At 45.9% G+C, this 20,058-nt stretch overlaps 2 protein-coding genes across 4 annotated transcripts in view; one reads left to right on the top strand and one right to left on the bottom strand.

The window, feature by feature from the left end:
* The first annotated feature begins 1,387 nt into the window (after positions 1-1,387).
* Positions 1,388-16,674, top strand: LOC132210478 (uncharacterized). Its single transcript, XM_059650766.1, has 2 exons — positions 1,388-1,842; positions 15,288-16,674. The coding sequence occupies exon 2, from the start codon at positions 15,311-15,313 to the stop codon at positions 15,977-15,979; it is 669 nt and encodes a 222-aa protein (XP_059506749.1). The 5' UTR covers positions 1,388-1,842; positions 15,288-15,310; the 3' UTR covers positions 15,980-16,674.
* LOC125454701 (uncharacterized protein C2orf81 homolog) overlaps positions 8,348-20,058 on the bottom strand; it is a 36,280-nt gene continuing 24,569 nt past the window's right edge. For all 3 annotated transcript variants that reach the window (XM_059650752.1, XM_059650753.1, XM_059650754.1), the window contains one exon: positions 8,348-9,377. In XM_059650752.1, coding sequence (XP_059506735.1) covers positions 8,523-9,377 — 855 coding nt within the window. In that variant the 3' untranslated portion in view covers positions 8,348-8,522. The remainder of the gene's footprint in view (positions 9,378-20,058) is intronic.

The following is a 20,058-nucleotide window of genomic DNA, read 5'->3' as shown; positions in this document are numbered from 1 at the left end:
CTTCACCAGTTTCAAAATCTCCCCTTCCCCAACTGCATCCCTAAACCAGCCCAGTTCGTCCCCTCCCCCCACTGCACCACACAACCAGCCCAGCTCTTCCCCTCCACCCACTGCATCCCAAAACCAGTCCAACCTGTCTCTGCCTCCCTAACCGGTTCTTCCTCTCACCCATCCCTTCCTCCCACCCCAAGCCGCACCCCCATCTACCTGCTAACCTCATCCCACCTCCTTGACCAGTCCGTCTTCCCTGGACTGACCTATCCCCCCCCTACCTCCCCACCTATACTCTCTCCACCTATCTTCTTTTCTCTCCATCTTCGGTCCGCCTCCCCCTCTCTCCCTATTTATTCCAGAACCCACACCCCATCCCCCTCTCTGATGAAGGGTCTAGGCCCGAAACGTCAGCTTTTGTGCTCCTGAGATGCTGCTTGGCCTGCTGTGTTCATCCAGCCTCACATTTTATTATCTTGGAATTCTCCAGCATCTGCAGTTCCCATTATCTCATCTACTGTGCAAAGGGACTTGGGTATTCTTGTGCATGAATTGCTAAAAGTAGGATTGCAGGCACAGCAGGTAATTAAAAAGGCAAATGGAATTGTGTCTGCCATTGCTAGAGGGATGGAGTTTAAAAACAGGGAGGCTATGCTGCAGCTGTATTGGGTCCTGGTGAGGCCACACCTGGAGTACTGTGTGCAGTTTTGGTCTCCTTACTTGAGAAGAGATAATACTATCACTGGAGGGGGTGCAGAGGAGATTGAATCGGTTGATTCCAGAGTTGAGAGGGTTGGATTATGAGTAGACTGGGATTATACTCATTGGAATTCAGAAGAATGAGGGGACATCTTATAGAACCATATAAGATTATGAAGGGAATAGGTAAGGTGGAGGCAGGGAAGTTCTTTCTGCTAACAGGTGAAACTTCTCTGCCCAGTGAAGCGGTTGAAGCTACCTCACTGAATGTTTTTAAAGCAAGGCTAGATAAATTTTTGAACAGTAAAGGAATTGAGGGTTATGGTGAGTCGGCGGGGTAAGTGGAGCTGAGTCTCAAAGATCAGCCATAATCTTATTAAATGGCAGGGCAGGCTTGAGGAGCCAGATGGCCTACTCATGCTCCTAGTTCTTATGCTTATCCAAATCTTTTACAGAAGTCTTAAATGGAAGAGGACCCAGAACAGATCCTTGTGGTACACCACTAGTAACTTTTCACGAAGTTGAATATTTTTTGTCCACTACCACCCTTTGTCTTCTAAGGGTCAGCCAATTCTGAATCCAACCTGCCACATTTCCCCCTATCCCATGCCTCCTTACCTTCTGCATGATCCCACTATGGGGAACCTTATCAAACTTCTTACTTAAATCCACGTATACCACCTCCATTGCAGAAGGAGCGGGAGCAGCGGAGGAAGGACCAGAGGGGCAGCCGGGAAGGAAAGCAGTGAGTATAAATACTCACCCTTCGACGCCAACGGCCATTTTGAGTGCGAGCAGCAGCGGAGGTAAGACGGACCCGGAAGGTGAGGTAAAGCAGAGATAATGGGAACTGCAGATGCTGGAGATTCCAAGATAATAAAATGTGAGGCTGGATGAACACAGCAGGCCAAGCAGCATCTCAGGAGCACAGGTAAGGTAAAGCAGTTTATTTTTAAAATTACTTACCGGTAGCGGGCAGCGGTGTTTTTCCTCTTTCAGAGAAGGAGCGGGAGCAGCAGAGGAAGTGACGAGGACCAGAGGGGCAGCCGGGAAGGAAAGCAGTGACCATATATATCAGCAAGGCGGCTAAATCCGAGACTCTACAACTGTAGTGTCTCCCACCCACCCTCCTCCTCTAACCTAGTTAATAAGGTAAGGTTCATTCTAAACTTTCTCTATTGAATATAAGTTTGTTATTAATTTTATAGCAACTTGAGCTAAGCTTTCTACTTTAGTACTGAGTGGGTGTTCAGATAAGTGGGGTATGGATGCTAGGGCAGTTGCTTGCTCCTCCTGCAGAATGTGGCAGTTGGGAGACGTGGCACACGTCTCCGCTGGCTACATCTGCGGGAAGTGCACCCAACTCCAGCTCCTTGAAAACCGTGTTAGGGAAATAGAGCTGGAGCTGGATGAACTTCGGATCATTCGGGAGGCAGAGGGGGTAATTGAGAGGAGTTATCGGGAGTTGGTCACTTCTAAGGCTCAGGACGAGGATAGATGGGTTACAGTTACGGGGAGGAAAGGGGACAGACAGACAGTGCAGAGATCCCCTGTGGGCATTCCCCTCAGCAATAAGTATACCGTTCTGGATACTGCTGGGGGATGACCTACCAGAGGAAAGCCATAGTAGTCAGTTCTCTGGCACTGAGCCTGACACTGTGGCAAAGAAGGGAAGGGGGCAGAATAGAAAAGTACTCGTGGTAGGGACTCAATAGTTAGGGGAATCGACAGGAGATTTTGTGGTCAGGATCGGGATTCCCGGAAGGTATGTTGCCTCCCTGGTGCCAGGGTCCGGGACGTCTCCGATCGGGTGTATAAGGTTCTAAAAGGGGAGGGCGAACAGCCAGAAATCGTGTTACATATTGGCACTAATGATATAGCTGGAAATAGGATTGAGGATATAAAAAGTGATTTCAGGGAGTTAGGATGGAAGCTGCAAAGCAGGACGAACAGAGTAGTGTTCTCTGGTTTACTACCAGTGCCACGAGATAGCGAGGCGAGGAACAGGGAGCGGGCGCAGCTTAACACGTGGCTGCACAGCTGGTGTAGGAGGGAGGGCTTCAGATATAGAACATAGAACATAGAACATAGAACAATACAGCACAGAACAGGCCCTTCAGCCCACAATGTTGTGCCGACCATTGATCCTCATGTATGCACCCTCAAATTTCTGTGACCATATGCATGTCCAGCAGTTTCTTAAATGACCCCAATGGCCTTGCTTCCACAACTGCTGCTGGCAACGCATTCCATGCTCTCACAACTCTCTGTGTAAAGAACCCGCCTCTGACATCCCCTCTATACTTTCCACCAACCAGCTTAAAACTATGACCCCTCGTGCTAGCCTTTTCTGCCCTGGGAAATAGTCTCTGGCTATCAACTCTATCTATGCCTCTCATTATCTTGTATACCTCAATTAGGTCACCGCTCCTCCTCCTTTTCTCCAATGAAAAGAGACCAAGCTCAGTCAACATCTCTTCATAAGATAAGCCCTCCAGTCCAGGCAGCAATGCCTTCTAGGGAATGTGGGACCTGTACAAGAAGGACGGGTTGCATCTGAACTGGAAGGGGACCAATGTCCTGGGTGGAAGGTTTGCTCGAGTAGTTCGAGAGGGTTTAAACTAGTATGGCAGGGGGGTGGGAACCTGAGCTGTATACCGGAGGTGAGAGTTGATGCAGGTGAGGCAGTAGCAAGAGGTAGACCAGCTAGTGGGAAGGATTTTCCTGGGAAGGAACCAAGGGATCGGTTAAAGTGTGTTTGCTTTAATGCAAAGAGTATCAGGAATAAAAGTGATGAACTTAGAGCATGGATCAGTACCTGGTGCTATGATGTTGTGGCCATAACAGAGACATGGGCTTCTCATGGGCAGGAATGGTTGCTGGATGTTCCAGGGTTTAGAACATTTAAAAAGAATAGGGAGGGGGGAAAAAGAGGAGGGGGTGTAGCACTACTAATCAGAGAGGGTATCACAGCTACAGAAGCTTCCATTGTCGGGGAAGATCTGCCTACTGAGTCAGTATGGGTGGAAATTAGGAACAGCAAGGGAGCAGTCACTTCGTTAGGGGTTTACTACAGGCCCCCCAATAGCAGCAGGGAGATTGAAGAAAGCATAGGTCGACAGATTTTGGAAAAGTGTGCACGCAGTAGTGTTGCTGTAATGGGTGACTTTAACTTTCCTAATATTGATTGGAACCTCCTTCGAGCAGAAGATTTGAATGAAGCTGTTTTTGTAAGGTGTGTTCAGGAGGGTTTCCTAACTCAGTACGTTGACAGGCCGACGAGAGGAGAGGCCATTCTAGACTTGGTGCTCGGAAACGAGCCGGAGCAGGAATCAGATCTTGTGGTGGGAGAGCATTTTAGTGATAGTGACCATAACTCTACATAGCTATGGAGAAGGAGAGGATTAGGCAAAATGGGAGGATATTTAATTGGGGAAGAGGAAACTATGACGTGATTAGACATGAGTTAGGAAGCATGGACTGAGAGCAATTGTTCCATGGTAAAGGCACTATAGACATGTGGAGACTGTTTAAGGAACAGTTGTTGCGAGTGATGAGTAAATATGTCCCTCTGAGACAGGCAAGAAGGGGTAAGATAAAGGAACCTTGGATGACGAGAGCGGTGGAGTTTCTTGTGAAAAGGAAGAAGGTAGCTTACATAAGGTGGAGGAAGCTAGGGTCAGAGAGAGAAACATTCAGCTCTAGAGGATTACACGCAGGCAAGGAAGGAGCTCAAAAATGGTCTGAGGTGAGCCAGGAGGGGGCACGAGAAAGGCTTGGCAGAACGGATTAGGGAGAACACAAAGGCATTTTACACTTATGTGAGGAATAAGAGAATGGTCAAAGAGAGAGTAGGGCCGATCAGGGATAGCATAGGGAACTTGTGTGTGGAGTCTGAGGAGGTAGGGGAAGCCCTAAATGAGTTTTTTGCTTCTGTCTTTACGAAAGAAACGAACTTTGTAGTGAATGAAACCTTTGAAGAGCAGGTGTGCATGCTGGAATGGATAGAGATAGACGAAGCTGATGTGCTGAAAATCTTGTCAAACATTAAGATTGACAAGTCGCCAGGCCCCAACAAGATTTGTCCTTGGCTGCTTTGGGAAGCGAGAAATGCAATTGCTTTGCCACTTGCGAGGATCTTTGCATACTCGCTCTCCACTGGAGTCGTACCTGAGGACTGGAGAGAGGCAAATGTAATTCCTCCCTTCAAGAAAGGAAATAGGGAAATCCCCGGCAATTACAGACCAGTAAGTCTCACGTCTGTCGTCTGCAAGGTGTTAGAAAGGATTCTGAGGGATAGGATTTATGACCATCTGCAAGAACATGGCTTTGTGAGGGGCAGGTCATGCCTCACAAACCTTATCGACTTCTTTGAGGATGTGACTAGAAAAGTTGATGAGGTTCGAGCTGTGGATGTGGTGTATATGGGCTTCAGTAAGGTTCCCCATGGTAGGCTCATTCGGAAGGTCAGGAGGAATGGGATACAGAGGAACTTAGCTGTCTGGATACAGAATTGGCTGGCCAACAGAAGGCAGCGAGTGGTAGTAGAAGGAAAATATTCTGCCTGGAAGTCAGTGGTGAGTGGTGTTCCACTGGGCTCTGTCCTTGGGCCTCCACTGTTTGTAATTTTTATTAATGACTTGGATGAGGGGATTGAAGGATGGGTCAGCAAGTTTGCAGACGACACAAAGGTTGGAGGTGTCGTTGACAGTATAGAGGGCTGTTGTAGGCTGCAGCGGGACATTGACAGGATGCAGAGATGGGCTGAGAGGTGGCAGATGGAGTTCAACCTGAATAAATGCGAGGTGATGCATTTTGGAAGGTCGAATTTGAAAGCTGAGTACAGGATTAAGGATAGGATTCTTGGCAGTGTGGAGGAACAGAGGGATCTTGGTGTGCAGATACATAGATCCCTTAAAATGGCCACCCAAGTGGACAGGGTTGTTAAGAAAGCATATGGTGTTTTGGCTTTCATTAACAGGGGGATTGAGTTTAAAAGTCGTGAGATCTTGTTGCAGCTCTATAAAATTTTGGTTAGACCGCACTTGGAATACTGCGTCCAGTTCTGGTCGCCCTATTATAGGAAAGATGTGGATGCTTTGGAGAGGGTTCAGAGGAGGTTTACCAGGATGCTGCCTGGACTGGAGGGCTTATCTTATGGAGAGAGGTTGACTGAGCTCGGACTCTTTTCATTGGAGAAAAGGAGGAGAGGGGACCTAATTGAGGTATACAAGATAATGAGAGGCATAGATAGAGTTGATAGCCAGAGACTATTTCCCAGGGCAGAAATGGCTAACACGAGGGGTCATAGTTTTAAGCTGGTTAGAGGAAAGTATAGACGGGATGTCAGAGGCGGGTTCTTTACACAGAGAGTTGTGAGAGCATGGAATGCGTTGCCAGCAGCAGTTGTGGAAGCAAGGTCATTGGGGTCATTTAAGAGACTGCTGGACATGCATATGGTCACAGAAATTTGAGGGTGCACACATGAGGATCAATGGTCAGCACAACATCGTGGGCTGAAGGGCCTGTTCTGTGCTGTACTGTTCTATGTTCTATGGCTCTACCTTCATCCACGTGTTTGGTCACCTCTTCAAAGAATTCAATAAGGTTTGTGAGGCATGATCTACCCCTCACAGATCCATGCTGACATAGACTCAATGCCCTTGGGAAGGACATTCCAGCAACACTGAAGGAATAGTGATACATTTCCAAGTCAGTTTGGTCAGTGGCTTGGAAGGGAACTCGCAGAGTGTTGTTCACATTATCTGCTGCCCTTGTTCTTGATGGTCGTGGTGTGGGTTTGATGTATGCCATTGATTGGTGGGGGATAGAATGTAAGGTGAGCTGGATGGGGAATGGCCAGTATGTTGGAAAGGCTGCAGAGAGTTGCAGGGAGTTTTCAGTGTTACTAGCTTTGAAAGAGGCAATTTAGTGCCATGAGCAGTTAACAAAAGGTGGATTTCTCTTATTCCAAAGAGCATTATTGAATGAAAAGGATTTTATAACCGTGGTTACAGATTTTAATTCTGTGCTTTATTGAATTCAAGTGTCACCATGTGCCATTTGAACCTATACTCCCAAAACATTAACTCACAGGCCTGGATTACTAGTCCAGTGACAATGCCACTACTCCACCTACAAATGTCAGCCAAATATTCCAGTTTGGACAATCCATTGTTCCATGTAAATTCCACATCACCTTCTCTTATACTGTATTGTTAAGGCCCAGGATATTGTTTTCTCACCTGTCCTAGTTTAAGGACTGAAACCACATTCAGTGTTGGTTACACATATACATGCAGGACACTCTGCTGCTGCACCTCTTTTCTGAATTGTATCCTTTAGTTTTTATTGTCTTTCTGGGTTCATCTTCTGAAATTAATCACATCACACTTCTTGACACAAATCTGTCATTCCATCAACCAATTTATGCCCTTTTCATCCACCAGAAGGAGCTTTACTTTGTATCTAACCCTGTGCAGTCCCTGTCCTGGGAGTGTTGATGGTGACAGTTTAGAGGGAGTTTTAGTCTATATTTAACCCTGTGCTGTACCTATCTGCGGAATGTTTGATGGGGACACTGTAGGGCTTTACTTTCTGCTTAAAAGATTATAGAAGTTTATTCTGTATTTAACTGTACCTGTCTCAGGAGTGTTTGATGGGTACAGTGTAGAAGTAGCCTTACTATCAGTTTAAAACAGCAGAGGAAGTTTTACTCTGTATCTAACCTTGTGCTGTACCTGTCCTATGAGCATTCAAGGACAGTGTAGAGGTAGCTTTATGCTGTATCTAATCCCATGTTATATTTGAGACGGAATTCTGAATAAAGAAATCGCTTCATGCCATAGCACCTAGTGACCACCAATTCCATAATAAAGAATTCACCTTTAGTATTTTGTTGCAGTGGAAGAAACAACTTTGCAGGCTCTTGGGGTTTGCACTGGGGCATGTGTCAGTATTGTGATGCTAATTGATGGGGACTGAAACTTTGGCATCTCCTCACTATAGTGATCAATACAAATTCAAACTGCTCAGAGATAATGGGAACTGCAGATGCTGGAGAATCCGAGATAACAAAGTGTGGAGCTCGATGAACACAGCAGGCCGGGCAGCATCTTGGGAGCACAAAGGCTGACGTTTCGGGCCTAGGCCCTTCATCAGAAGGGTCTGATGGGGGATCTGGGCCTGAAGTGCCAGCTTTTGTGCTCCTAGGATGCTACTTGGCCTGCTGGGTTCATCCAGCTCCACACTTTGTTAAATTCAAACTGCTGCTCTGTGCAAGAAACAGACTAAATGGAAAGCTCAGGCATCAGCTCTCCATGTGAGGGATGTGCTGGATTAACATATTACCCAGAGATTCAGGAACATTGTTGATATAATGGCCCACAATCCAGGGTCTGTTAGGATTTGGGTGCTTGTTCCCAAGGACCTGGTTTTGCAGAAGTGGAGATTAGAGAAGCTCCACTATACGCATCCACGGACAAATGTAAGGAGCTGGGGTTGGGTTGAGAGTGATAACAATAAAGGACAGGTAACAATTGTGACGTGGTCACCCAAACTGTGGCTATTAAATAGGGTGATGATGCTAACTGCTAGCAGAGTCCTCCCTGAAGTGCTCTGTCTGTCTGCCTGCACATATTCCAGGAAGAAATTCAGGTATCTTCTCCATAATTCCTTCTCTTTATTGGCTAGAAGTACATACGTTATGTCAGGTAAAACATCAAGGCAACTGGGATAATGTACGCAGTTGGAAGAGGCAGTCATAAAGGCCTTGTCAAGTAGAGACTGCTCACAGAAGGAAGGGGCTGTGTTCAACAATTCACCGAAGGGAGTTACTGTATAATGCTTCTGGACAGTTGTTCGACCAGGACTGGGGGTTTCACCAGGCTGTTGCAAATGGGTCTCAGTCTGCTGAACTGTTCCTCATCGTATTCAGGATTTTGGCCATAGTTTGAACAGTTTCTGTCCTTTGCCCCATCGGGGATGAACTCGATGAACTCTGGACTGGTGGAGATAACACATGGCTCTCTCAGTCTCAGCTGTTGTGCTGTAGCAGGTCTACCAATTAGCCTGTTACTGTTCGAGCCCTGAAGGTTTACCTTCCCACCTACCACCTGCCCCAGGGTCCTCGGCTCCTCCTCATTTCCAGGAATTTTCTGCAGGATTCTCCTCATCTTGTACCTGACGGGAATAAACTTTTTTCCAAAGTTTCCACTTCGGAACACCAAAGGTCTCAGTGCCTCTCTCATAAATGGTCTGTGTGTCTCCAGCTCCAGATCCACATCGAGCAATTGGAAGATTGGCCTGAGCTGCTTCCTAGGGAATTGGCTCGGCTTCAATCTTTGCACAGAAGTGACATTCCCAAACTGATCAAAGGTCACGCTGTTGTTTAATGGTAGTCGGCTATTCTGGATTTTGAGAACATTCTGGAAATAGGACGTCATTCTGTAAATCTCACAGGGAGGTGGAGGGGGCTCTTCGATACAGGGTGGTGAGTGGTATTGTTGGAACAACTCCTGTTCTGTCACAGCCAAAGGCTTGGTAATGTCCTTCAGCTTGGCAGAATTGAGAGCTCCCTGATGGGGCTTATATTTTTGTCTTTTCTTCGGAACTTTGGGCAGTGTTTGTGGTTCATCTGATATCACAGATTCCTCTGGTTTTACAGCTTCAATAACCTTGTCGGGTTTCTGATGGGAAAACACAAGGACAAACTGGTTATCAGAAGTGGGCAAGGTTACTTTTATTTTAATAATAACCAACCACACAATCTAGGGATAGTAGCCAAATTTGAACATCATGTTTTGGGAAGGATATGAAGGCACAGTAGCAGTGTCCCTACCCCTGAACCAGGAGGCCCAAGTTCAAGTCCTACTTATGCCAGAGATGTGTAATAACACATTCTGAACAGGTTGATTAGAAAAATTGGTTCAAAATAACAAGAGGGCATGAAGACTAAGTGATTTAGAGGAGACCTAAGACAGCATTGTTTTCACCCAGAGGGTGGTACAAGTATGGATCTTGCTGCCTGAGAGGGTGATGGAGGTTCCTACACTTGCAATGTTTAAGAACCACCTGCATCAGCACTTAAAATGTTGGTACATAGTCAGCTATAGACCAAGGGCACGTAAATGGGATTAGAATAGTACCGTATCCTTTCCTTTTTCTGTATTTTTAATGGTGGACTGAAATAGGAAAAGAATTGTTTGAAAAAACAGAGATTGTTGAGGGATTGCTGCACTTTATTGAAAGCAAGTACCTGACCACGATCAAGTGCTGTTTACATTGTTGCTAGATCAAGCAGTAGTCGAGGGTTCACAAACAAATTGGAGCCAAAGGATGTGTGCAAATGCTGCCAACAAGTAGCTGATTGGTCTGTACGCTAGTGAACAGTGCCAATGGCAAAGGTATTCTGCCTGCCTGATCGCTTCCCGGGGGGTCAACAGCTTGAAGCTGTCTACGGGTTAGAAACCATCAGATCTCCACAAGCTCAGGAACTCTCTCTGTTCTCTGCAGTACAAGAGAACACTCTCAGCCCGAAGAAACACAGTTAATAGTTTGTTTCAGCAGCTACTGTGCTTTTAATCAAACTTTTAATAAGTCAGAGACTTTTAAAAATGTGAACCAGTCACCCTATGCCTCCTGAACACAAGTGCTAATAACTTTTTAAAGTGCTTGAGGCCCACCTTTAAAATTAGTGTTTCTTTTTGTGCACCACTAATAGATTTTTGCTTGTAGGTTTATAGATTGTTTTGCGACTCTGCATGGTTCTGGAATTTTATTTTAAGCTGAAGAGTACCACCCACAGGTTAGAGAAGGAGATTTTGTAAAGTTTTATTTTGGGTTTTGAGCAGTTCTATGAAAGTCTTGGCTAAAGATTGGTCTAACTCTTCCTTAGATTTATTCAATGTCCTGACATTCGCCACACTCTGGGGTAGATAATTTCACAGATTCGCAACCCCTTTAGAGACAGTATTCTTTCTCACCTTTGTTTTCAATGGAAGAAGTAAGGAAATGGTTCAGAAGAATTTTCTAAATTGATTCTCAGGATGACTGGCTTGTCTGATGAGGAAAGATTGTTCTTGTTCGCAGTGGATTTTAGAAGAGTGAGGGGTGACTTGATTGAACACAGTGGGTGTGCAAATGGTTTTCCCTGTCAGTCCAGAAATAGGCCATAAAATGAGGAGAATGCTTTTTTTCTGAGTGGGTTGTGCAATGTTGGAAGTCTCCCTCAGAAGGTTGTGAAGCTAAGGGACATTGAATATTTTTAAGATTGAGGTGGATAAGTTCTTGTTATGCCGGGGTATGAAGGGTTATCAGAGGGAGACAGAAAAGTGGAATTTGAAACTCAAACAGCAATGACCAGTGACTGATGGTGCAGGTTTGAGGTGCTGATTCATCTATGTTTGCTCTTGTTTTGTATTTCTCAATGTTTGCCCATCAAATATCAGAAAAGCATAACAAACACTGAAATTCAGCTCCTACAGCGTGCTCCATATTAATAAAATCATTGCTGATGTCTCTTTTAACTCCAGTTTCCTGCCTGATCCCTAAAAAAGCCCAATGTTCCTTCAAACTCAAATCACTGCTCACAGCCGCTTGAATATATTAAACGTCTGAGAACCTACAGGTGACCAAACAGGTAGATGAGAGTAAACCGGTTGATGTGGTGTATATGGATTTCAGCAAGGCGTTCGATAAGGTTCCCCACAGTAGGCTATTGTACAAAATGCGGAGGAATGGAATTGTGGGAGATATAGCAGTTTGGATCGGAAATTGGCTTGCTGAAAGAAGACAGAGGGTGGTAGTTGATGGGAAATGTTCATCCTGGAGACCAGTTACTAGTGGTGTACCGCAAGGGTCGGTGTTGGGTCCACTGCTGTTTGTCATTTTCAGAAATGACCTGGATGAGGGCGTAGAAGGATGGGTTAGTAAATTTGCAGACGACACTAAGGTTGGTGGAGTTGTGGATAGTGACGAAGGATGCTGTAGGTTGCAGAGCGACATAGATAAGCTGCAGAGCTGGGCTGAGAGGTAGCAAATGGAGTTTAATGCAGACAAGTGTGAGGTGATGCACTTTGGTAGGAGTAACCAGAAGGCAAAGCACAGGGCTAATGGTAAGATTCTTAGTAGTATAGATGAGCAGAGAGATCTCGGTGTCCATGTACACAGATCCTTGAAAGTTGCCACCCAGGTTGACAGGGCTGTTAAGAAGGCATACAGTGTTTTTAGCTTTTATTAATAGAGGGATTGAGTTCCGGAACCAAGAGGTTATGGTGAAGCTGTACAAAACTCTGGTGCGGCTGCACTTGGAGTATTGCGTACAGTTCTGGTCACCGCATTATAAGAAGGATGTGGAAGCTTTGGAAAGGGTGCAGAGGATGTTGCCTGGTATGGAGGGAAGGTCTTACGAGGAAAGGCTGAGGGACTTGAGGCTGTTTTCATTGGAGAGAAGAAGGTTGAGAGGTGACTTAATAGAAACATATAACATAATCAGAGGGTTAGATAGGGTGGATAGGGAGAGCCTTTTTCCTAGGATGGTGACGGCAATCACGAGGGGCATAGCTTTAAATTGAGGGGTGAAAGATATAGGACAGACGTCAGAGGTAGTTTCTTTACTCAGAGAGTAGTAAGGGAATGAAACGCTTTGCCTGCAATGGTAGTAGATTCGCCAACTTTAGGTACATTTAAGTCGTCATTGGACAAGCATATGGACGTACGTGGAATAGTGTAGGTTAGATGGGCTTGAGATCGGTATGACAGGTCGGCACAACATCGAGGGCCGAAGGGCCTGTACTGTTCTATGTACTATGTTCTATAACTGAACTATAGGGTTCCAAATAATCTCACGTAGTCTCTGAAAGAAGAACTTTCATCTCATTTCAATCTGAAATATCTTGCTGCTTACTGTGAAATAATGTCTTTTTGTTCCCGACTCTCCAGGCAATGGAAATGTCGCAGCACCTATGCTGCTAAGGTCTCTTAAAACCATGATGTGAACGTGTTGGGGTTGGACAAGGTCAGAAATCACATGACACCAGATTATAGTCCAACAGGTCTATTTGAAATAAACCTATTGGAAAATAACCTGGTGTGGTGTGATTTCTGACCTTCTCAAAAACATGTTTCACCTCTCCTAAACTCCAGGGAATTAACCTGTTGCATTGATTCTTGAGTTCAGTAGGTTATCCATTAACCTAACAGTCTCTCAAAAGAAAGCGCAGCATTTCTTTAGTAAGGAGAAAAAAATCTACACAGGTATCACATCTACGACTAACACCAAAGGCCCGAGTACTGCAAGTCCTTCTTACTCATACTCTAACCAAGTTGCAATAAAGACCAAATACTGTTAGCCCTTCCAATTGTTTATTGCACTTGCAGGCTTGTGTATGCACAGGATTGTGTACTCACGGATTTGTGCACTTGCGAGTTTGTGTACACACAGGTGTGTGTATGCACAGGATTGTGTATGCATAGATGCGCGTACAAATGGGATTGTATATGCACAGTTTGTGTACGAATGGGATTGTGCACGCACAGGTTTATGGACTTGCAGGTTTTTGTATTCACGGGTTCATGTACTTGCACGTTTGTGTACGTACAGTATTGTGCACATACAGGTGCGGGTACAAATGGGATTGTGTACACATGGGATTGTGTACACACAGGTTTCCGTACTTCAGGTTTGTGTACCTGCAGGTTTGCATACAAATTCTCTGAATACCAATATTTGATAGATTTGATAGATTTGTTTTTCTATATTCCTACCCAAGTAAATCATCTCATTTTTCCCTACATTATAATCAATCTGCTACCTTTGGCCCATTCACTCAACCTATCTTTGCCCCTTTTATAGCTACTTTACGTCCACCTCCTCACAGCTCACAGCCCCTTCTAGTTTTGTATAGTCAGCAAAGTGGATATATTACACCCAGTCGTTCCTTCCAAACCATTAAGAAAATAGCTGAGAGCTTGGCAATGATCTTTGCATTGCCCCAACTAGTAACCCTAGAAAAATAAATTTACTTGTATTCTGTTTCCTTTCCATTAACCATCCTCAACCCATGCTAACATATTAGCTTCAACTTCTTACTCAAGTGATCAGGTCACTAATGTTCCTACTTGACAACTTTCTGCCCATTCACCAGATGTAATTCTGTCCTTCCCTCTCTCAGACACACAGACACAAGCAAACTCACCGGCTTTTCTCACTGAATTCGATTGGAACAGACAGAGATCCCAGAGTCAGAGAATCGTACATCACAAAAGTTGCCCTTCAGCCCATTGAATCTGTGCTGACATACGATTACTAATCCCATTTTTCGGCCTTGGCCTGTAGTCTTGAATGTTATGACATTTCAAGGATTCATCCAAGTTATTTCTAAAGGTTGTGACTTTTCCCTCCCAGGTAGCGCATTCCAGACCCCCACCACCCTCTAGCGAAACTTCATCTTCATAAACTCTTTCTATAACTTGCACCCTTCATCTCAAAAATTTGCCCCAACATTATTGACCCCGCAACTATGGGGAACAGCTGCTTTCTATTCAACCCTATCCATGCTTCTCATAAGCTTACACATCTCTATCAGATCTCCTCTGACTTCTTTGCTCCAAAGAAAGCAATCCAAGCTTATCCAGGATAACAAAGTGTGAAGCTGGATGAACACAGCAGGCCAAGCAGCATCTCAGGAGCACAAAAGCTGACGTTTCGGGCCTAGACCCTTCATCAGAGAGCTTTGAAGGGTCTAGGCCCGAAACATCAGCTTTTGTGCTCCTGAGATGCTGTTTGGCCTGCTGTGTTCATCCAGCTTCACACTTTGTTATCTTGGATTCTCCAGCATCTGCAGTTCCCATTATCTCTAAGAGTCAACCTACATTGCTGTGGGTCTGGATTCACATGTAGGCCAGACCAGGTAAGGATGGCAATTTCCTTCCCTAAAGGACATTAGTGAACCAGATGGTTTTTCTGACAATCAACAATGGATTCACGGTCATCATTAGACTCTTAATTCCAGATATTTATTGAAGTCAAATTCCACCAAGTGCTGTGGCAGGATTCGAACTTGGATTCCTAGAATAACTGGGTTACAGTCCAGTAATAATATCATTAGACCATCACCTGCCACCAGCCCCTTCTAGTAAAAAGTAAAGTTGCTACACGCTCATTAGAAAGAGAGCGGGCTGGTGATGGTTTACCCAGAGGCTTACCACACCTCAGACAAGGGGAGAGGTTGAGAAGGACTTGATGGTAACCTCAGCCCGAACCTGAACCCTTACTGTTGGCACCACTCTACATTGCAGAGCAGCCAATCAGCCAACTGAGCTAACAATACCTATATCACAAAAATAATGGACAGAGCACAATCTCTGTGATATGCCACTGGACACTAGGCCTCCAGTCACAGAAACAGCCTCTGCCACCACACTACCTCTCATCATTAAGCCAATCTTTGATTGATCTTGTCAAGCTACCCTGGATCCCACGTGTTCAACCACCTTCAAATATCCTGAAGCAGGGATTCTCTATTACACTGGCATTGGGTCGTTACAAACATGAAGGGAAATTAAGGTTAAACTCATCTGCTTTCCGCCACCATCAGGTACACCACTTCCAGGATCGCGAATGCCATTGCTGCTGAGACCGACACCACAGACATTACCGTCACTGCCACTGCCGCTGCCTACCCTGCTCCGCCCACCGCTGATGCCACTTTGCCCATCACGGACCCGGACACAACACCATGCTCCACTAAAGCAACTCCACCCACCGCTGACACTGACGGAACTTCACCCACCGCTGATGCCAACGCAACACCGCCCACAGCTGACGCCGGCACAACTCCACCCACCACCACCAACGCAAGCCCGCCCACCACTGACGCCACCCCGCCCACAGCCGACGCTGACATCGCTCCGCCCACAGCCTCCACAGCCAACAGGTGCAGAGGAGACAGCCAAAGTGAGCCCTGCCGAATCTTCACCATCCCTCCCCGACCTCCCCCTGACTGAGGATGAACGGTCATTCTTTAGTAAAGGGCTCACCTTTGTCGCCCTCCACCCAAATGTCAATGAATACCAGTCACGCCTGGACATCGCAAGTTTTTCCGTCGCATTCGCCTCCACACTTACTTCTTTAACCGTTAAGCCGAACCCTCCCTCCACTGACTGCTTCTCCCACCTCCAACACAAGTCCTCCTCCTGGACACCACTAGGCAGGAGAATCGGGTTGAGAGACATATCAGCCATGATCAAATGGCAAGGCAGACTCGATGGACCAAGGCACACTCTCTGATGAAGGGTCTAGGCCCGAAACGTCAGCTTTTGTGCTCCTGAGATGCTGCTTGGCCTGCCGTGTTCATCCAGCTTCACAATTTGTTATCTTGGATTCTCCAGCATCTGCAGTTCCCACTAACACTTCCAGTTTAACTATGTCGTTCCTATAACAGGGTGACCAGAACTGTAGACAATACTCCAAGTGCAACCACACCAACGACTTATACAACTGAAATATAATGTCCCAACTTCCACATTCAATGCCTTGACCAATAAAGGCCAGCATGTTAAATGCCTTTTTCACCACCCTGTCTGTCTGTGATGCCACTTGCAACGAATTATGTACTTGTGATCCTAGGTCCCTCTGTTCCACAACACTCCTCAGAACCTTACCAATTACTGCATAAGTCCTCAACTTCAACTTTCCAAATATTGACTGGGAACACTACAGTTTGAATACTATGGATGGGTCAGTTTTTGTCCAGTGTGTGCAGGAGGGCTTCCTGACACAGTATGTAGACAGGCCAACAAGGAGCGAAGCCACATTAGATTTGGTACTGGGTAATGAGCCCAGCTAGGTGTTAGATTTGGAAGTAGGTGAGCACTTGGGTGATAGCGATCACAATTCTGTTATGTTTACTTCAGTGATGGAAAGGGATAGGTGTATACCACTGGGTAAGAGTTATAGTTGGGGGAAAGGCAATTACAATGAGATTAGGCAAGATTTAGGGAGCACAGGATGGGGAAGGAAACTGCAGGGGATGGGCACGTTAGAAATGTGGAGCCTATTCAAAGAAAAGCTACTGTGTGTCCTAGATAAGTATGTACCTGTCAGGCAGGGAGGAAGCTGTAGAGTGTGGGAGCCATGGTTTACGAAGTAAGTGGAATCTCTGGTCAAGAGGAAGAAGAAGGCTTATGTTAGGATGAGATGTGAAGGCTCAGTTAGGGCACTTGAGGGTTACAAGATAGCCAAGAAAAACCTAAAGAGAGAGCTCAGAAGAGCCAGGAGGAGACATGAGAAGTTGTTGGCGGATAGGATCAGGGTAAGCCCTAAGGCTTTCTATAGGTATTTAAGGAATAAAAGAATGACGAGAGTAAGATTAGGGCCAATCAAGGATAGGAGTGAAAAGTTGTGTGTGGAGAAGGAGGAGATAAGGGAAGCACTAAATGAATATTTTTCGACAGTATTCACTCTAGAAAACGACAATGTTGTTGAGGAGAATACTGAGATACAGGGCTACTAGACTAGGTGGGATTGAGGTTCACAAGGAAGAGGTATTAGAAATCCTAAGCAGGCAGATTCTTCGCTTGCGAAGATCAGTTGGGAAGAGATTCGTCAGCGATTTCGTTGGCACAACTGTTGGTGGCTATAGAATCCTATCCTGGACCTGCAGATCCTGGGGCAGTGCGGGCAGGGGAATGCTCCGGACAGAGGGCCTTGAGATGAGGGCTCCTTCCTGCGTTTCCATCTGTCCTCTGCAGCTGCTCTCCTCGAACGTTCGAACTGCTCCGCCGCCATCGTAGTTTGCTTCCACCATACGTCCCTGTCAGAGGCCAGCTTTTGCCATTCCCCGTTGAGGCAATGCCGGCCTGAGACAGCTGTCGCTTCAGTTGGTCCTTGTAGCGCTTGTGCGGGGCTCCGCGGTTTCTTTTGCCGTCACAGAGTTCCCCGAAGAACACTGTCTTGGGTATTCTGGTGTCGTCCATCCGCGATACGTGACCCGACCATCGAAGTTGCTTCAGGAAAAGGGTCGCTTCGATGCTGGGGAGCTGGGCCTTTTCCAGCACTTTGTTAGAGATGTAGTCCTACCAGGTGATGCCCAATGTAGAGCGCAGGCAACGTTGGTGGAATCGTTCCAGCAGCCACATCTATTTCCAATACTGAACCCAGGCCTCGGAGCCGTAGAGCAGTGTGGTGATGACCACGACCTTGTAAACCTGGATTTTCGTCGACATGCTTATCGAGTGGTTTCCCCATACACACTTCCGCAGTCGCCCGAAGGCGCTACTTGCTTTCACAAGGCGATTGTCGACGTCTCCTGTGACTGTAGCATCGTTGCAGATTACGCTTCCTAGGTACGTGAAGTGTTCAACCATTTGAGGGAGTGGCTGTCGATCGAGATTCGAGGTGGGTTGTATGCGCTGCATGGTGGCTTCTGGTACAGGATCTCCGTCTTCTTCAGACTGATCGTTAGGTTGAAAGCTTTTGCAGCTTTGTACAGAGTGTGAAAATGGATAAATCCCCTGGGCCGGATGGGATTTATCCTAGGATCCTCTGGGAAGCCAGGGAGGAAACTGCCGAGCCTTTGGCATTGATCTTTAACTCGTCATTGTCTACAGGAATAATGCCAGAAGACTGGAGGATAGCAAATGTGGTTCCCCTGCTCAAGAAGGGGAGTAGAGACAACCCTGGTAATTATAGACCAGTGAGCCTTACTTCAGTTGTTGGTAAAGTGTTGGAAAATGTTATAAGAGATAGGATTTATAATCATCTAGAAAAGAATAATTTGATTGGGGATAGTCAGCTTGTTTTGTGAAGGGTAGGTCGTGCCTCACAAACCTTATTGAGTTCCTTGAGAAGGTGACCAAACAGGTAGATGAGAGTAAACCGGTTGATGTGGTGTATATGGGTTTCAGCAAGACTTTCAATATGGTTCCCCATAGTAGGCTATTGTAGAAAATGCGGAGGAATGGGATTGTGGGAGATATAGCCATTTTGGATCAGAAATTGGCTGCTGAAAGAAGATAGAGGGCGGTGGTTGATGGGAAATGTTCATCCTGGAGTCCAGTGACTAGTGGTGTACCGCAAGGGTCGGTGTTGGGTCCACTGCTGTTTGTCATTTTTATAAACGACCTGGCTGAGGGCGTAGAAGGATGGGTTAGTAAATTTGCAGACGACACTAAGGTCGGTGGAGTTGTGGATAGTGACGAAGGATGTTGCAGGTTACAGAGAGACGTAGATAAGCTGCAGAGTTGGGCTGAGAGGTGGCAAATAGAGTTTAATGCGGACAAGTGTGAGGTGATGCACTTTGGTAGGAGTAACCAGAAGGCAAAGTACAGGGCTAATGGTAAGATTCTTGGTAGTGTAGATGAGCAGAGAGATCTCGGTGTCCATGTACACAGATCCTTGAAAGTTGCCACCCAGGTTGACAGGGTTGTTAAGAAGGCATACAGTGTTTTAGCTTTTATTAATAGAGGGATCGAGTTCCGGAACTATGAGGTACTGCTGCAGCTGGTGCGGCCGCACTTGGAGTATTGCGTACAGTTCTGGTCACCGCATTATAAGAAGGATGTGGAAGCTTTGTAAAGGGTGCAGAGGAGATTTACTAGGATGTTGCCTGGTATGGAGGGAAGGTCTTATGAGGAAAGGCTGAGGGACTTGAGGCTGTTTTCGTTAGAGAGAAGAAGGTTGAGAGGTGACTTAATTGAGACATATAAAATAATCAGAGGGTCAGATAGGGTGGATAGGGAGAGCCTTTTTCCTAGGATGGTGACGGCGAGCACGAGGGGGCATAGCTTTAAATTGAGGGGTGAAAGATATAGGACAGATGTCAGAGGTAGTTTCTTTACTCAGAGCGTAGTAAGGGTATGGAACGCTTTGCCTGCAACGGTAGTAGATTCGCCAACTTTAGGTACATTTAAGTCGTCATTGGACAAGCATATGGATGTACATGGAATAGTGTAGGTTAGATGGGCTTCAGATTGGTATGACAGGTTGGCACAACATCGAGGGCCAAAGGGCCTGTACTGTGCTGTAATGTTCTATGTTCTAAGTCCTATTTTGGTTTGACTTTCCAAAGTGCAACACCTGACACTTATCTATATTGAATTACATTTGCCAATCTTCACCCCACATGATCAAGATCCCTCTGTAATTTTTGATAACCTTTCTCATGATCAATGATACCTCCTAACTTTTTATCATCTGCAAATTTACTTATCATGCCTTCTACATCCACATCCAGATCAAAAACAAAGAAAAGAACAAAGAAAATTACAGAGATAACGGGAACTGCAGATGCTGGAGAATCCAAGCATCTGCAGTCTGTGTCATCCACAAACTTACTAATCAAACCAGTTACATTTTCCTCCAAATCA

Source organism: Stegostoma tigrinum, chromosome 1 (genome assembly GCF_030684315.1).
Source record: "Stegostoma tigrinum isolate sSteTig4 chromosome 1, sSteTig4.hap1, whole genome shotgun sequence".
In the NCBI taxonomy this organism is placed as follows: domain Eukaryota; kingdom Metazoa; phylum Chordata; class Chondrichthyes; order Orectolobiformes; family Stegostomatidae; genus Stegostoma; species Stegostoma tigrinum.
The sequence above is the reverse complement of the archived record's forward strand: the minus strand, read 5'-3'. Positions and strand labels throughout refer to the sequence as shown.